The following is a 15,864-nucleotide window of genomic DNA, read 5'->3' as shown; positions in this document are numbered from 1 at the left end:
GTGGGTAGTACTTACCGAGCATACGAATGTACAGAGCGGTCTGATCTGAGCTGTCATAAGAGATGGCCCCTCGTCTCTGGAGAGAGGAGAGAAAAAAAGTTATTTTTTGTTAAACATGAATGCTTCCGAGACAGTCAGTAGAGCACCAGAGAAATATGTAACGAATGAAATGCAACAGTTGAATAATACAGGTAGTGTTGGCCTACTGGTTACTAAAGTCATTTAGGTGAGGTTCATGTGGTTAATTTTGTTCTGCGGAGGACTGCTAGGCTGCTGATATGTTGCGTTAAACTAATAGAGTTTCCTCATCTGTATGGTAGTGCGCGCGCACACACCCACCCTCTGTTTATCAGCTGGTGCGGGAAACACACATCCTGTGTACCCACACGCAAACACTCACGTGGAGTGTTTGTGTGGTGTGTGAGAGATATGGTGTGAGAGACTGTACTGTGTGTAGAGCAGGGCTTTCCAACCCTGTTCCTGGAGAGCTAGCCTCCTGTAGGGTTTCGGTCCAACCTCAGGTATAACTAACCTGATTCAGCTTATCAACCAGCACATTATCAGAATTAGGTGCGCTAGATTAGGGTTGGAATGAAAACATACAGGACAGTAGCTCTCCAGGAACAAGGTTGGCGAGCCTTGGTGTAGGGGAACATGCTGCTCCAGACAGAGTTGAGTTGTCCATCTGGTAAAACCTTAGACTTAATTACACCTCGTTTCCCCCAGTAATATGCTCCTTGTTACCGTGACGATAGAGCAAAGCTGCTTGCTGATTAAGACAGCAGCAGAAGACACTCCCACTGATTCTCTAGGCTTACCAAGCACGAGAGATGGAAAGAGGGGGGAGGAGAGAGAGTGAGACAGACAAGAACATACACAGAAAAAGAGAAAGCGAGACAGACCAGGCATTCCTTCCGACTGGGACTGAGGGTAAGAGTACTCATACAGTCAAAAGATGGAAAGCATTGTCTAAATTGAACACAAACGTAGACCTAGGACAATACTAGATCATCCTATGTGTATATACAGTTGAAGTCGAAAGTTTACATACACCTTATCCCAATACATTTAAACTCAGTTTTCACAATTCCTGACATTTCATCCTAGTAAACATTCCCTGGCTTAGGTCAGTTAGAATCACCACTTTATTTTAAGAATGTGAAATGTCAGAATAATAGTAGAGAGAATGATTTATTTCAGCTTTTATTTCATTCATCACATTCCCAGTGGGTCAGCAGTTTACATACACTCAATTAGTATTTGGTAGCATTGCCTTTAAATTGTTTAACTTTGGTCAAACATTTCAGGTAGCCTTTCACAAGCTTCCCACAATAAGTTGGGTGAATTTTAGCCCATTCCTCCTGACAGAGCTGGTGTAACTGAGTCAGGTTTGTAGGCCTCCTTGCTCGCACACGCTTTTTCAGTTCTGCCCACACATTTTCTATAGGATTGAGGTCAGGGCATTGTGATGGCCACTCCAATAGCTTGACTTTGCTTTCCTTAAACTATTTTGCCACAACTTTGGAAGTATACTTGCGACCAAGCTTTAACTTCCTGACTGACGTCTTGAGATTTTGCTTCAATATATCCACATAATTTTCCTGCCTCATGATGCCATCTATTTTGTGAAGTGCACCAGTCCCTCCTACAGCAAAGCACCCCCACAACATGATGCTGCCACCCCTGTCCTTCACGGTTGGGATGGTGTTCTTCAGCTTACAAGCCTCCCCCTTTCTCCTCCAAACATAACAATGGTTATTATGGCCAAGCAGTTCTATTTTTATCTTCACAAGGTCCTGGCCAAGCAGTTCTATCTTCACAAGGTCCTTTGCTGTTGTTCTGGAATTGATTTGCACTTTTCGCACCAAAGCGCGTTCATCACTAGGAGACAAAATGCGTCTCCTTCCTGAGCGGTATGACAGCTGCATGGTCCCATGGTGTTTATACTTGCGTACTATTGTTTGTACAGATGAACATGGTACCTTCAGGCATTTGGAAATTGCTCCCAAGGATGAACCAGGCTTGTGGAGGTCTACAATTGTTTTTCTTGGCTGGTCTTGGCTGATTTCTTTAGATTTTCCCAGGATGTGAAGCAAAGAGGCACTGAGTTTGAAGGTAGGCCTTGAAATACATCCACAGGTACACCTCCAATTGACTCAAATTATGTCAATTAGCCTATTAGAAGCTTCTAAAGCCATGACATCAATTTCTGGAATTTTCCAAGCCTTTTAAAAGGCACAGTCAACTTAGTGTAAGTAAACTTCTGACCCACTGGAATTGTGATACAGTGAATTATAAGTGAAATCATCTGTCTATATCTGTTGGAAAAATTACTTGTGTCATGCACAAAGTAGATGTCCTAACCAACTTGCCAAAACTATAGTTTGTTAACAAGATATTTGTGGAGTGGTTGAAAAACGATTTTTAATGACTCCAACCTGAGTGTATGTAAACTTCCGACTTCAACTGTATAGGCCTACTATGTGTATGTTGGTGCCTGGCCCTACTCAGCAGGTTGCAGTAACATGAGGACCTAACCAAGGGATATCCTCAACCTCCTGTCACCCCAGCCTAGCTATCACCCACAGACAGACACTCAGGCCTGGGCACGGCCTTGGTGCTTTGAAAGGCTGGTCATGTCTCACATCAACACAATCATCCCGGAAACCCTAGACCCACTCTAATTTGCATACCACCCCAACAGATCCTCAAAAAGTTCTACAGATGCACCATGGAGAGCATCCTGACCAGTTGCATCACCGCCTGGTATGGCACTACAGAGGGTAGTGCGTACGGCCCAGTACCTCACTGGGGCCAAGCTTCCTGCCATCCAGGACCTATATACTGGGCATGTCAGTAGAAGGCCCAAATAATTGTCAGACTCCAAAACTGTTCTCTCTGCTACCGTACAGCAAACGGTACAGGAGCGCCAAGTCTAGGTCCAAAAGGCTCCTTAACTGCTTCTACCCCCAAGCCATTAGACTGCTGAACAATTTATCAAATGGCCACCGGACTATTTACATTGACCCCCCCCCCCCCGTTTTGTTTTTACAGTGCTGCTACTCGCTCTTTATTATCTGTGCAGTCACTTTACCCCTACCCACATGTACAAATTACCTTCACTAACCTGTACCCCCACACATTGACTAGGTACCCAACTCATAGCCTCGTTATTGTTATTTTAACTATTTCTTGAACTGCATTGTTGTTAAGGGCTCATAAGTAAACATTTCACATTAAGGTCTATACCTGCTGTAGTCGGCGCACGTGACAAATAAAATTGGATCATACAAATGGTCCCAGAATTACATTTACCATGTCTGTCTAGTCTATGAGACCAGGCTGCCCACACAGGTGACCACACAGGTGACGTCAATCAGCTCAGCCTCATTTGTATCCATGATTTTTACCATTCCTCTCCCATCCCCTCTGGGCTCTTCTCTCAAATGGAAAAATGTAACACTTTGAAGCCCTTTTCTCCCACAATGCAGTATGTGTAGAGGCTGTGTAAACATCCATTTATTGAGGCTTAAAAATCACATTACAATTAACAAAATGTCTAAGCAGGTTAGGGCCTGGTCCTATTGTCAATTGTCCCATCTGAAAACACAGTCGTGTAGTAAAGCTATAGTGAACAGTTTACCAACCACTGTGACACTCCATCTTATTTGTCACATGCGTCATAGACAACAAGTGTAGACTAACAGTGAAATGCTTACAGGTACTTTTTCATAGAATGCAGAGTTAACAAATAAAATAGAGACAAGGAATAAATACGCAGTGAATGAGACACACACACGGAGTAGAAAATAACATGGCTATATACAGGGAGTGCCAGTAATGAGTCGAGGTTCAGGGGTACGAGGTAATTGAGGTAGCTATAGGTAGGGGTAAAGTGACTAGGCAACAGGATAGATAATAGACAGCAGCAGCGTGTGGGGCGTGTATATCACGTCAGTATGTATGTATGTGGGCGTATGTACAGTAGTGTGTGTATGTATTGGGGTGTCAGTGTAAGGGTAGAGTCTAGTGTGTGTGCATAGAATCAGTGCTAAAAAAAAATATTTTTTAATAAACTGTCAATGCAGGTACATTTGATTAGCTATTTAGCAGTCTTCTTATGGCTTGGGGGTAGAAGCTGTTCAGGGTCCTGTTGATTCCAGACTTAATGCATTGGTACAGCTTGCTGTGCAGTAGCAGAGAGAACAGTCTTGGAGTCAGACAATTATTTGGTCCTTCCTCTGACACCGCCTGGTATAGAAGTCCTGGATGGCAGAGAGCTTGGCCCTCTGTAGCGCCTTGCGGTCAGAGGCCAAGCAGTTTCCATAGCAAGCGGTGACGGACAATCAAGATGCTCTCGATAGTGCAGCTGTAGAAATGTGAAGATCTGAGGGACAATGCCAAATCTTTTCAGCCTCCTGAGGGGGGAAGAGGCAATGTCATACCCTCTTCACAACGATGTTGGGGTGTTTGGACCATGATAGATATAAACTCTAACCACTTACAAACACAGATAAAGATCAGAGGGGAGAATCTCAATTGCATACTCCGTGTCCCCACTTCTCTCCAAACCTATTGGAGAAGGTCAGAGAGAGGGACCTCTGGCTCTCATCCAATGGGTTTTGAGAAGGAAGCAAGGAGCGAGGCTGCAAGGAGTATGCAATTGAGATTCTCCCAGGTTTCTTCTCCTACAAGCCTACACACACACTTACTACTAAAATGTGAGTGCACACATTTTCATACACACTTTCTCTGGGTATGTCCGTCTCCCTCTGTCCCTATAAGTCTAAGCTAACATGACGGTGGCAGCCAATCCAAGGCTAATCTTTTACCATCTGGCAAACAGGCTTGAGTCACGGTAGGTAATGTGGTGCAGTACTTTACTGTCAACACGTCACTGTGTTTACACACAGCACCGCCACTTAGCGTGTGCGTAATAACAACCGTGTGTGTGGGCGAGGCGCTCAGGCATATACAGAACGGCATCACAACACAAGGCTGGCAGCCTGATACTACCTTTGGATAAGGGCAAAGTAACATGCCCCGATACCCCACCTCACTGTAAACACAAACATACTGTACACAATGCTGGCATTGGCTTGGGCAGATGTTTGGGCTTTGTGTGCTAGTATGGTCACTAAATCAATGTCACAGCTAAATGTGCAGAGGAACACGCAAAGACCCCAAACTAGTGGATATAATCTTCTTACTCACACATTCACAAAACATACACAGAGCTTTGGCTGACATCTGTTGCCGGTGTCTAGGCTGGCCTGTATGGTCACTCATCACGTCAGTTAGCAGCCAACGGGCAGGATTACCCTCCACTCTACCAGAGGTCACAACCTCAGCACACAGATGTCAAAAAGGACGGGAGGGGTGTATACACACACATACAGTACCGGTCAAAAGTTTGGACACACCTACTCATTCAAATATTTGTTAATTTTTTACTATTTTCTACATTGTAGAATAATAGTGAAGACATCCACACTATGAAATAGCACATATGAAATCTGGTAACCAAAGAAGTGTTAAATCAAAAATGTTTTACTTGGAGATTCTTCAAAGTAGCCACCCTTTGCCTTGATGACAGCTTTGCACACACTTGACATTTTCTCAACCAGCTTCACCTTGAATGCTTTTCCAAGAGTCTTGAAGGAGTTAGCACATATGCTGAGCACTTGTTGGCTGCTTTTCCTTCACTCTGCAGTCCAACTCTTCCCAAACCATCTTAATTGAGTTGAGGTGGGGTGATTGTGAAGGCCAGGTCATCTGATGCAGCACTCCATCACTCTCCTTCTTGGTCAAATAGTCCTTACACAGCCTGGAGGTGTGTTGGGTCATTGTCCTGTTGAAAAACAAATGATAGTCCCAAAAAGCCCACACCAGATGGGATGGTGTATGGCTACAGAATGCTGTGGTAGCCACGCTGGTTAAGTGTGCCTTGAATTCTAAATAAATCAGACAGTGTCACCAGCAAAGCACCCCCACACCATCACACCACCTCCTCCATGCTTCACGGTGGGAACCACACATGCAGAGATCTGTTCACCTACTCTGTCTCACAAAGACACAGCAGTTAGAACCAAAAAGCTCAAATTTGGACTCGATGGTCTAATGTCCATTGCGCGTGTTTCTTGGCCCAAGAAAGTATCTTCTTATTATTGGTGTCATTTAGTAGTGGTTTCTTTGCAGCAATTCGTCCATGAAGGCCTGATTCACATAGTCTCCTCTGAACAGTTGATGTTGAGATGTCTGTTGATGAACTCTGAAGCATTTATTTGGGCTGCAATTTCCGAGGCTGGTAACTCTAGTGAACTTATCCTCTGCAGCAGAGGTAACTCTGGGTCTTCCATTCCTGTGGCGGTCCTCATGAGAGCGAGTTTCATCATAGCATGCGATGGTTTTTACGACTGCACTTGAAGAAACTTTCAAAGTTCTTGAAATGTTCCGTATTGCCTGACCTTCATGTCTTAAAAAGTAATGGACTGTCGTTTCTCTTTGCTTATTTGAGCTGTTCTTGCCATAATATGGACTTGGTCTTTTACCAAATAGGGCTATCTTCTGTATATCTCCCCTACCTTGTCACGTCACAACTGATTGGCTCAAACTCATTAACTTCTTATGGCTGTGGGCAGTATTGAGTAGCTTGGATGAATAAGGTGCCCAGAGTAAACTGCCTGCTACTCAGGCCCAGAAGCTAAGATATGCATATTATTAGTAGATTTGGATAGAAAACACTCTGAAGTTTCTAAAACTGTTTGAATCATGTCTGTGAGTATAACACAACTCATATGGCAGGCAAAAACCTGAGAGAAAAATCCAACCAGGAAGTGGGAAATCTGAGGTTGGCCTATCCAATATACAGTGTCTATGGGGTCATATTGCACTTCCTAAGGCTTCCACTAGATATCAACAGTCTTTAGAACCTTGTTTCAGTCTTCTACTGTGAAGGATGAGGGAATGAGAGCTGTTTCAACCAGGTGTCTGGCAGAGTGCCATGAGCTCACTCAGACGCGCCCCCGAGAGAGGTAGCTGCGTTCCTTTTCGTTTCTAAAGACTAAGGAATTCTCCGGTTGAAACATTATTGAAGATTTATGTTAAAAAACATCCTAAAGATTGATTCTATACATCGTTTGACATGTTTCTACGAATTGTAATGGAATTTTTTGACTTTGTCTGGCCTGCGCGTCATGAATTTGGATTTTTGAACTAAACGCAAACAAAAAGGAGGTCATGACAAATTATGGACTTTATCGAACAAAACAAACATTTAGTGGAACTAGGATTCCTGGGAGTGCATTCTGATGAAGATCAAAGGTAAGTGAATATTTATAATGCTATTTCTGACCTCTGTTGACTCCACAACATGGCGCGTACCTGTATGGCTTGTTTTTGTGTCCGAGCGCCGTACTTAGATTATTGCATGGTGTGCTTTTTCCGTAAAGTTTTTTTAGAAATCTGACACAGCGGTTGCATTAAGGAGAAGTTTATCTAAAGTTCCATGTAAAACACTTGTATCTTTTATCAATATTGATGAGTAGTTCTGTAAATTGATGTGGTTCTCTGCAAAACTACCAGATGCTTTGGAGGCAAAACATTACTGAACATAACACGCCAATCTAAACTAAGATTTTTGGGATATAAATATGAACTTTATCGAACAAAACATACATGTATTGTGTTACATGAAGTCCTATGAGTGATTAGTGATTAATTTAATCTCTATTTCCGCTTTTTGTGACTCCTCTTTGGCTGGAAAAATGGCTGTGTTTCTGTGACTAGGTACTGACCTAACATAATCAGATGGTGTGCTTTCGCCGTAAAGCCTTTTTGAAATCGGACACTGTGGTGGGATTAACAACAAGTTTATCTTTAAAAATGGTGTAAAATACTTGTATGTTTGAGGAATTTTAATTATGAGATTTCTGTTGTTTGAATTTGGCGCCCTGCACTTTCAATGGCTGTTGTCAAGTCGATCCCATTAACGTGATCTCAGCCGTAAGAAGTTAAAGGAAAGACATTCCACATATTAACTTAACTTCTTCAGGGTAGGGGGCAGCATTTTCACTTTTGGATAAATAGCATGCCCAAATTCAACTGCCTGCTACTCATCCCCAGAATATAAAGATATGCATATTATTAGTATATTTGGATAGAAAACACTCTGAAGTTTCTAAAACTGTTTTTATCATGTCTGTGAGTATAACAGAACTTATGTAGCAGGCAAATCCCCAAGGACAAACCATTCAGATTTTTTTTTTTTTTTTTTTTTTTGAGGTCACTCTTTTCAATGAGGTTTTATTGGGACACCAGATTTCTAAGGGACTTGTTTGAAGTTCCTACCGCTTCCACTGGATGTCACCAGTCTTTGGAAATTGGTTGAGGTTTTTCCTTTGTGTAATGAAGAAGTACGGCCATCTTAAATGAGTCACTTGAAGTAAAATTGTTTGAGGCACATTACCAGAAAAGTTGCATCAGTTTGTTTTCTTTTTGTATTGAACACAGATCATCCCGTCTTCAATTTGATCGATTATTAACGTTTAAAAATACCTAAACGTTGTATTACAAAAGTAGTTTGAAATCTTTTGGTAAAGTTTACATGTAACTTTTGAGATATTTTGTAGTGACGTTGCGCAAGTTGGAAGCTGCGTTTTTCTGGATGAAACGCGCCAAATAAATTGACATTTTGGATATATATGGACGGAATTAATCGAACAAAAGGACCATTTGTGATGTTTATGGGACATATTGGAGTGCCAACAAAAGAAGTTCATCAAAGGCATGAATTTTATTTTTATTTCTGCGTTTTGTGTCGTGCCTGCAGTGTTGAAATATGCTACTCTGTTTACTGTTGTGCTATCATCAGATAATAGCGTCTTATGCTTTCGCCGAAAAGCCTTTTTGAAATCTGACAATTTGGCTGGATTTACAACGAGTGTAGCTTTAATTTGGTCTCTTACATGTGTGATTTAATGAAAGTTTGATTTTTATATCATTTTATTTGAATATGGCGCTCTGTATTTTCCCTGGCTATAGGCCAGGTGGGACGATTGCGTCCCACCTACCCCAGAGAGGTTAAGGCACACCTGTTAATTGAAATTCATTCTAGGTGACTACATCATGAAGCTGGTTGAGAGAATGCCAAGAGTGTGCAAAGCTGTCATCAAGGCATAGGGTGGCTATTTGAAGTATCTCAAATATAAATTGTAACATTGATTTGTTTAACTCTTTTTTTGGTTAATACATGATTCCATTTGTTATTTCATAGTAGATATTGTCACTATTCTACAATGTAGAAAATAGTAAAAAATAAAAACCCTTGAATGAGTAGGTGTTCTAAAACTTTTGACCAGTACTGTATGCGATATTTCAGTTTTTTTCCATTTTTTATAAATTACCAAAAAATACAAAATTAACCTGTTTCTGCTTTGTCATTATGGGGTAGTGTGTAGATTGATGAGGAAAAATAAACGTCCTTTTAGAATAAGGCTGTCACACAACACAATGTCACAGATGTCTCAAGTTGCAGGAGCGTGCAATTGGCATGCTGACTGCAGGAATGTCCACCAGAGCTGTTGCCAGAGGATTTCATGTTAATTTCTCTACCATAAGCCACCTCCAATGTCATTTTAGAGAATTTGACAGTACGTCCAACTGACCTCACAACCACAGACCACGTGCATGGTGTTGTGTCGGAGAGCAGTTTGCTGATATTAACGTTGTGAACAGAGAGCCCCATGGTGGCAGTGGGGTTATGGTACGGGCAGGCATAAGCTACGGACAACTGCATTTTATCAATGGCAATTTGAATGCACAGAAATACCGTGATGAGATCCCGAGGCCCATTGCGAGGCCCATTTCTCTTAAGGTATTTGTGACCGACAGATGCATATCTGTATTCCCAGTAGAGGTCGACCGATTAAATCGTAACGGCCGATTAATTAGGGCTGATTTCAAGTTCTCATAACAATCGGTAATCGTCATTTTTGGACATCGATTATGGCCGATTACATTGCACTCCACGAGGAGACTGCGTGGCAGGCTGACTACCTGTTATGCGAGTGCAGCAAGGAGCCAAGGTTAGGAGCTAGCTAGCATTAAACTTATCTTATAAAAAAACAATCAATCTTAACATAATCACTAATTAACTACACATGGTTGATGATATTACTAGTTTATCTAGCTTGTCCTGCGTTGCATATAATCAATACAGTGCATGTTAATTTATCATTGAATCACAGCCTACTTCTCCAAACGGGTGATTTAACAAGCGCAGTCGCGAAAAAAAGCACTGTCGCTGCACCAACGTGTACCTAACCATAAACATCAATGCCTTTCTTAAAATCTTTCTTAAAATCAATATATTTTTAAACCTGCATATTTAGTTAATATTGCCTGCTAACATGAATTTCTGTTAACTAGGGAAATTGTGTCACTTCTCTTGCAAGCAGAGTCAGGGTATGCGCAGCAGTTTGGGCCGCCTGGCTCATTGAGAACTGTGTGAAGACCATTTCTTCCTAACATAGACCGTAATTAATTTTCCAGAATTGTACATAATTATGACATAACATTGAAGGTTGTGCAATGTAACAGCAATATTTAGACTGATGGATGCCACCCGTTAGATAAAATACGGTACGGTTCCGTATTTCACTGAAAGAATAAACGTTTTGTTTTCGAAATGATAGTTTCCGGATTTGACCATATTAATGACCTAAGGCTCGTATTTCTGTGTTATTATAATTAAGTCTATGATTTGATAGAGCAGTCTGACTGAGCGGTGGTAGGCAGCAGCAGGCTCGTAAGCATTCATTCAAACAGCACTTTCCTGCATTTGCCAGCAGCTCTTCGCTGTGCTTCAAGCATTGCGCTGTTTATGCCTTCAAGCCTATCAACTCCCGAGATTAGGCTGGCAATACTAAAGTATCTATTAGAACATACAATAGTTAAAGGTATATGAAATACAAATGGTATAGAGAGAAATAGTCCTATAATAACTACAACCTAAAACTTCTTACCTGGGAATATTGAAGATTCGTGTTAAAAGGAACCACCAGCTTTCATATGTTCTGAGCAAGGAACTTAAACGTTAGCTTTTCTACATGGCACATATTGCACTTTTACTTTCTTCTTCAACACTTTGTTTTTTCATTTTTTAACCAAATTGAACATGTTTCATTATCTATTTCAGACTAAATAGATTTTATTGATGTATTAAATTAAGTTAAAATAAGTGTTAATTCAGTATTGTTGTAATTGTCATTAATATATAAATAATCATCTGATTAATCTGTATCTGCTTTTTTTGGTCCTCCAATAAATCGGTATCAGCGTTGAAAAATCATAATCGGTCAACCTCTAATACCCAACCAGAACTCTACAGAGCTAACCCTGTGAATTATAATTTATGCCAAGTCCAGTAGCTCCAGGTCTTTACAGTGGTGTTCAGCAGAGACTGGTCAAAGCTCATCCACACACACTTCCCTGTTTTAGCCCCATTGATAAAACCTGACTTCCTCATGTTGTCAGTCATAAAAACACTGGGTTCTAGCTGAGGGCAAGAAACACTGGGTTCTAGCTGAGGGCAAGAAACACTGGGTTCTAGCTGAGGGCAAGAAACACTGGGTTCTAGCTGAGGGCAAGAAACACTGGGTTCTAGCTGAGGGCAAGAAACACTGGGTTCTAGCTGAGGGCAAGAAACACTGGGTTCTAGCTGAGGGCAAGAAACACTGGGTTCTAGCTGAGGGCAAGAAACACTGGGTTCTAGCTGAGGGCAAGAAACACTGGGTTCTAGCTGAGGGCATGAAACACTGGGTTCTAGCTGAGGGCATGAAACACTGGGTTCTAGCTGAGGGCATGAAACACTGGGTTCTAGCTGAGGGCATGAAACACTGGGTTCTAGCTGAGGGCATGAAACACTGGGTTCTAGCTGAGGGCATGAAACACTGGGTTCTAGCTGAGGGCATGAAACACTGGGTTCTAGCTGAGGGCATGAAACACTGGGTTCTAGTTGAGGGCATGAAACACTGGGTTCTAGTTGAGGGCATGAAACACTGGGTTCTAGCTGAGGGCATGAAACACTGGGTTCTAGCTGAGGACTGCCCACAGACAGACAGCACAAGTCAGGCTAAGGAGGAAGCCATCACTATTCCCATAAACTCTGGAAAACCACACACATGGTGTGTCTAAACAGATAAAAAAAAGCAGCTGAGCTTCATAACGTGACAGCATCCTCCTGAGTTATGGACCCTCGCGGTGCAATGCTGTAATACATCATGGTACATTCCAGTAAGGCAGTGCTAAAGCCATAAACCTGGACGTAAATGCAACGCAGGTTGCTGCATGTGTGCCATTGCTTACACAAATCCAGTTTGAATCTGCTTGCTAACACGGGTTATATAGGGAGTGGACACACTCCACTCCGGGCTGTTGAGGGGAGATTTCGCTGCAGTGGAATTTCACAGGCATCCAGGCAGTGGCTCAGGGTATTGAAACACCTGTTGTATGTGTAGTGAATCAAGGTAAAAATGTAGTCATTCATAACCGCCACTCCAATGCTAATGTTTCACAGAGTAAACACAAAGAGCAGGAAGGAAGACTTGCATGTAGGCCGAGCAGTGAGCATGCAGCACAAACTGTCTGTGGTGTTGACGTGTACAGCCTCATTCTCACATCCCATTGTACTCAACACAGTAGCACATAAACAACACTAACGTGAGAGAGGGGCCCCGAGAGACAGAATTGTATGGTTGGTTTAGATCCTTCCTGTTTCCTACTGTAAATAAGGTCCTGAACTGAAGTCCTAAACTCCTCCAGGGAGAGTAAATACTCCTGTTAATTGAGTAATGTAAAGAAAAATCCAGACATTTGATAAGGGAAAGTGCTACTCCTAAAGAGGGTACACCATTCAGGGAACAGTCAGACTATTCTCATGAAGGTTGTGTCAGTTTGGCATGTTAGGGGTTAAAGCCGTGTGGTTGTGAAAGAGCAGCAGCAAGGCTCTGAACAGCTCCTTCAGAATTCTTACCACATCCTGAAACTACGTCAATCCAGCCACACATGCCACCATCTCAAAACCGTATCACTTCAGTTAACATCAACGTGCCAGCGCAACAAAAAAGTGCACTCTTTTACACCCCCCCCCCAAACACACCCACAGCCAACAACGCTTGATGGGATCCCCTCTGTCTGCAGAAAAACAACTAGTGGTATCTTGTCCTGTTGTGTACCTCGCTGGATCATATTTACCAATTCTCCTTTTTCCTGTCGTAAATCAGCATGTGACTTACTGCTCCAACGCGGTGTTTCTGTCGACAGATTTGTATATCTAGGTTACACACATTAGAAATATCAATTGGCTCTGTGGCCTGGCCTTATCAGTGAAGAGGTGTGTATTTCAGTGATCGATCAATGCTCCAGGCACAGTGGCACATGGTACTGGCAGCTGCATTGTTCCCTGTAATGGCCTGGCTCTCTCGATGTAAACGCCGACTCAGGAGTCAAATGAGGTAATCTTGCCTGTGTGTAATGTAGACCACATGATTAAAGGACCGTGTTCTACTCCTTGTCCTGTACAACAGGACTTGTCATAGTGTCCAACGTCAAACTAATGTCTACTTGACTCCTAGGGTGGACAGGCCCACTCTGCTTCCAATCTACTTGGACATTATCCTGATGTCAGCGCTAAGTAAAACACCTTGAAGCCACAGAATATACTTTAGCCTTCTCTTTTTACACCTCAACGTACACATGCATAGGCCCCTAGAAGGTGTTTCTCCTTTAAATGTAATATCATTGCATGGATCTCGTCTACAGAGGATACGATATTGCTGCAAACTAAAAGCCCTATGGACACAAACAAGGCCTTCTCTTCCCATGCTGTGGCCATGGGAGCCGCGCCGCCTCTTCTAGAGCATATTTCACACCCATTCACATGCATACTCCAAGAAAACTTTTGTTTTTGTGCTTGAACCCTACACTTTCCCCGTCTGTTTACAAGAGGAAATGTGAGTGAGTGAGATCTGAGTTTGACAGAGAGCTAAAACCACTGGCCTCAAACTGGGCACATGTTGAACCGGCTCCCTCAGTAACGCTAGCTCTAGCCCGTCCTATGTCCCTGCTTCCACAAACACCAGGACCAAGCACACTGGTACCAGAACCACACAGAAAAAACACTGCAGTGACCACAGAGGAAAAGACTCAAACTTATGGCCAAACAGTGGGAGAAAAACAAATGTTTAGAGGGACAGTAGTCGCACCATGGCAAGCAATGGTGTGTGTTCTGAAAAAGCAAACATCTCCCTTCCCTCTCCTACTGGGACGGGTCTTCCCTCTCCTACTGGGACGGGTCTTCCCTCTCCTACTGGGACGGGTCTTCCCTCTCCTACTGGGACGGGTCTTCCCTCTCCTACTGGGACGGGTCTTCCCTCTCCTACTGGGACGGGTCTTCCCTCTCCTACTGGGACGGGTCTTCCCTCTCCTACTGGGACGGGTCTTCCCTCTCCTACTGGGACGGGTCTTCCCTCTCCTACTGGGACGGGTCTTCCCTCTCCTACTGGGACGGGTCTTCCCTCTCCTACTGGGACGGGTCTTCCCTCTCCTACTGGGACGGGTCTTCCCTCTCCTACTGGGACGGGTCTTCCCTCTCCTACTGGGACGAGTCTTCCCTCTCCTACTGGGACGAGTCTTCCCTCTCCTACTGGGACGAGTCTTCCCTCTCCTACTGGGACGAGTCTTCCCTCTCCTACTGGGACGAGTCTTCCCTCTCCTACTGGGACGAGTCTTCCCTCTCCTACTGGGACGAGTCTTCCCTCTCCTACTGGGACGAGTCTTCCCTCTCCTACTGGGACGAGTCTTCCCTCTCCTACTGGGACGAGTCTTCCCTCTCCTACTGGGACGAGTCTTCCCTCTCCTACTGGGACGAGTCTTCCCTCTCCTACTGGGACGAGTCTTCCCTCTCCTACTGGGACGAGTCTTCCCTCTCCTACTGGGACGAGTCTTCCCTCTCCTACTGGGACGAGTCTTCCCTCTCCTACTGGGACGAGTCTTCCCTCTCCTACTGGGACGAGTCTTCCCTCTCCTACTGGGACGAGTCTTCCCTCTCCTACTGGGACGAGTCTTCCCTCTCCTACTGGGACGAGTCTTCCCTCTCCTACTGGGACGAGTCTTCCCTCTCCTACTGGGACAAGTCTTCCCTCTGTAGTGCTGATCTCTTCACATGAAACCTAAATCTGATGCAAATCATTTCAAGTAACCCCACTTAACACTACAACGAGCCTGTAGCTCTTTGTAAGAGCCCAACAGCACACAGCCACCCATTACAAATGAACTGTGGCCCACTCCAGAGAAACAAGGGGCAAACACGACCCAGGAGCACAATGGACCCTACAGTGCATTTGTACACAGGGCCATCTGATCTAGCGCCCTGCTGACTATGGTCTTCTCACAGGGGGCATAGAACTAGAATGAGCAGAAGGGACATCCCCCGTTCAAAGCAACGTTACATGGTGTAACATGGCAGCCATTTGGAATATTCAACTAACTAATGATCATCGCATCAGAAAACTGAGCGGGACTTTATCCGTTCTAGTAACAAATTCTATGCTAGGGGGTAGGGAATCCAGTGGTCCTTCAGTGGGGAGGGTCTGTGAAGCATGGTCCATCAGAGACCAGTGCACTAGAATGTGAGCCCACACAACCGGACCCGCTACTATCCCACAATGCACCCTAACACACACCACTTCTACAAGGATGATGGAACACAAAGTGCCCGGAGTGATGGATGGATGTAGCTTGTCTGGTTGATCTATCTCTGCGCACATTCCACAACACCTGACAGAAAATCATTTATCCTGAGAG

At 43.7% G+C, this 15,864-nt stretch overlaps 1 protein-coding gene across 2 annotated transcripts in view; it reads right to left on the bottom strand.

Moving 5' to 3' along the window:
* LOC129823131 (high affinity cAMP-specific 3',5'-cyclic phosphodiesterase 7A-like) overlaps positions 1–15,864 on the bottom strand; it is a 39,309-nt gene that overhangs the window by 22,360 nt on the left and 1,085 nt on the right. For both annotated transcript variants that reach the window (XM_055881899.1, XM_055881900.1), the window contains exon 2: positions 16–76. In XM_055881899.1, coding sequence (XP_055737874.1) covers positions 16–76 — 61 coding nt within the window. The remainder of the gene's footprint in view (positions 1–15; positions 77–15,864) is intronic.

This window comes from Salvelinus fontinalis, chromosome 25 (genome assembly GCF_029448725.1).
Source record: "Salvelinus fontinalis isolate EN_2023a chromosome 25, ASM2944872v1, whole genome shotgun sequence".
In the NCBI taxonomy this organism is placed as follows: domain Eukaryota; kingdom Metazoa; phylum Chordata; class Actinopteri; order Salmoniformes; family Salmonidae; genus Salvelinus; species Salvelinus fontinalis.
Note: the sequence above shows the minus strand (reverse complement) of the source record. Positions and strands in the feature narration are given on the sequence as shown.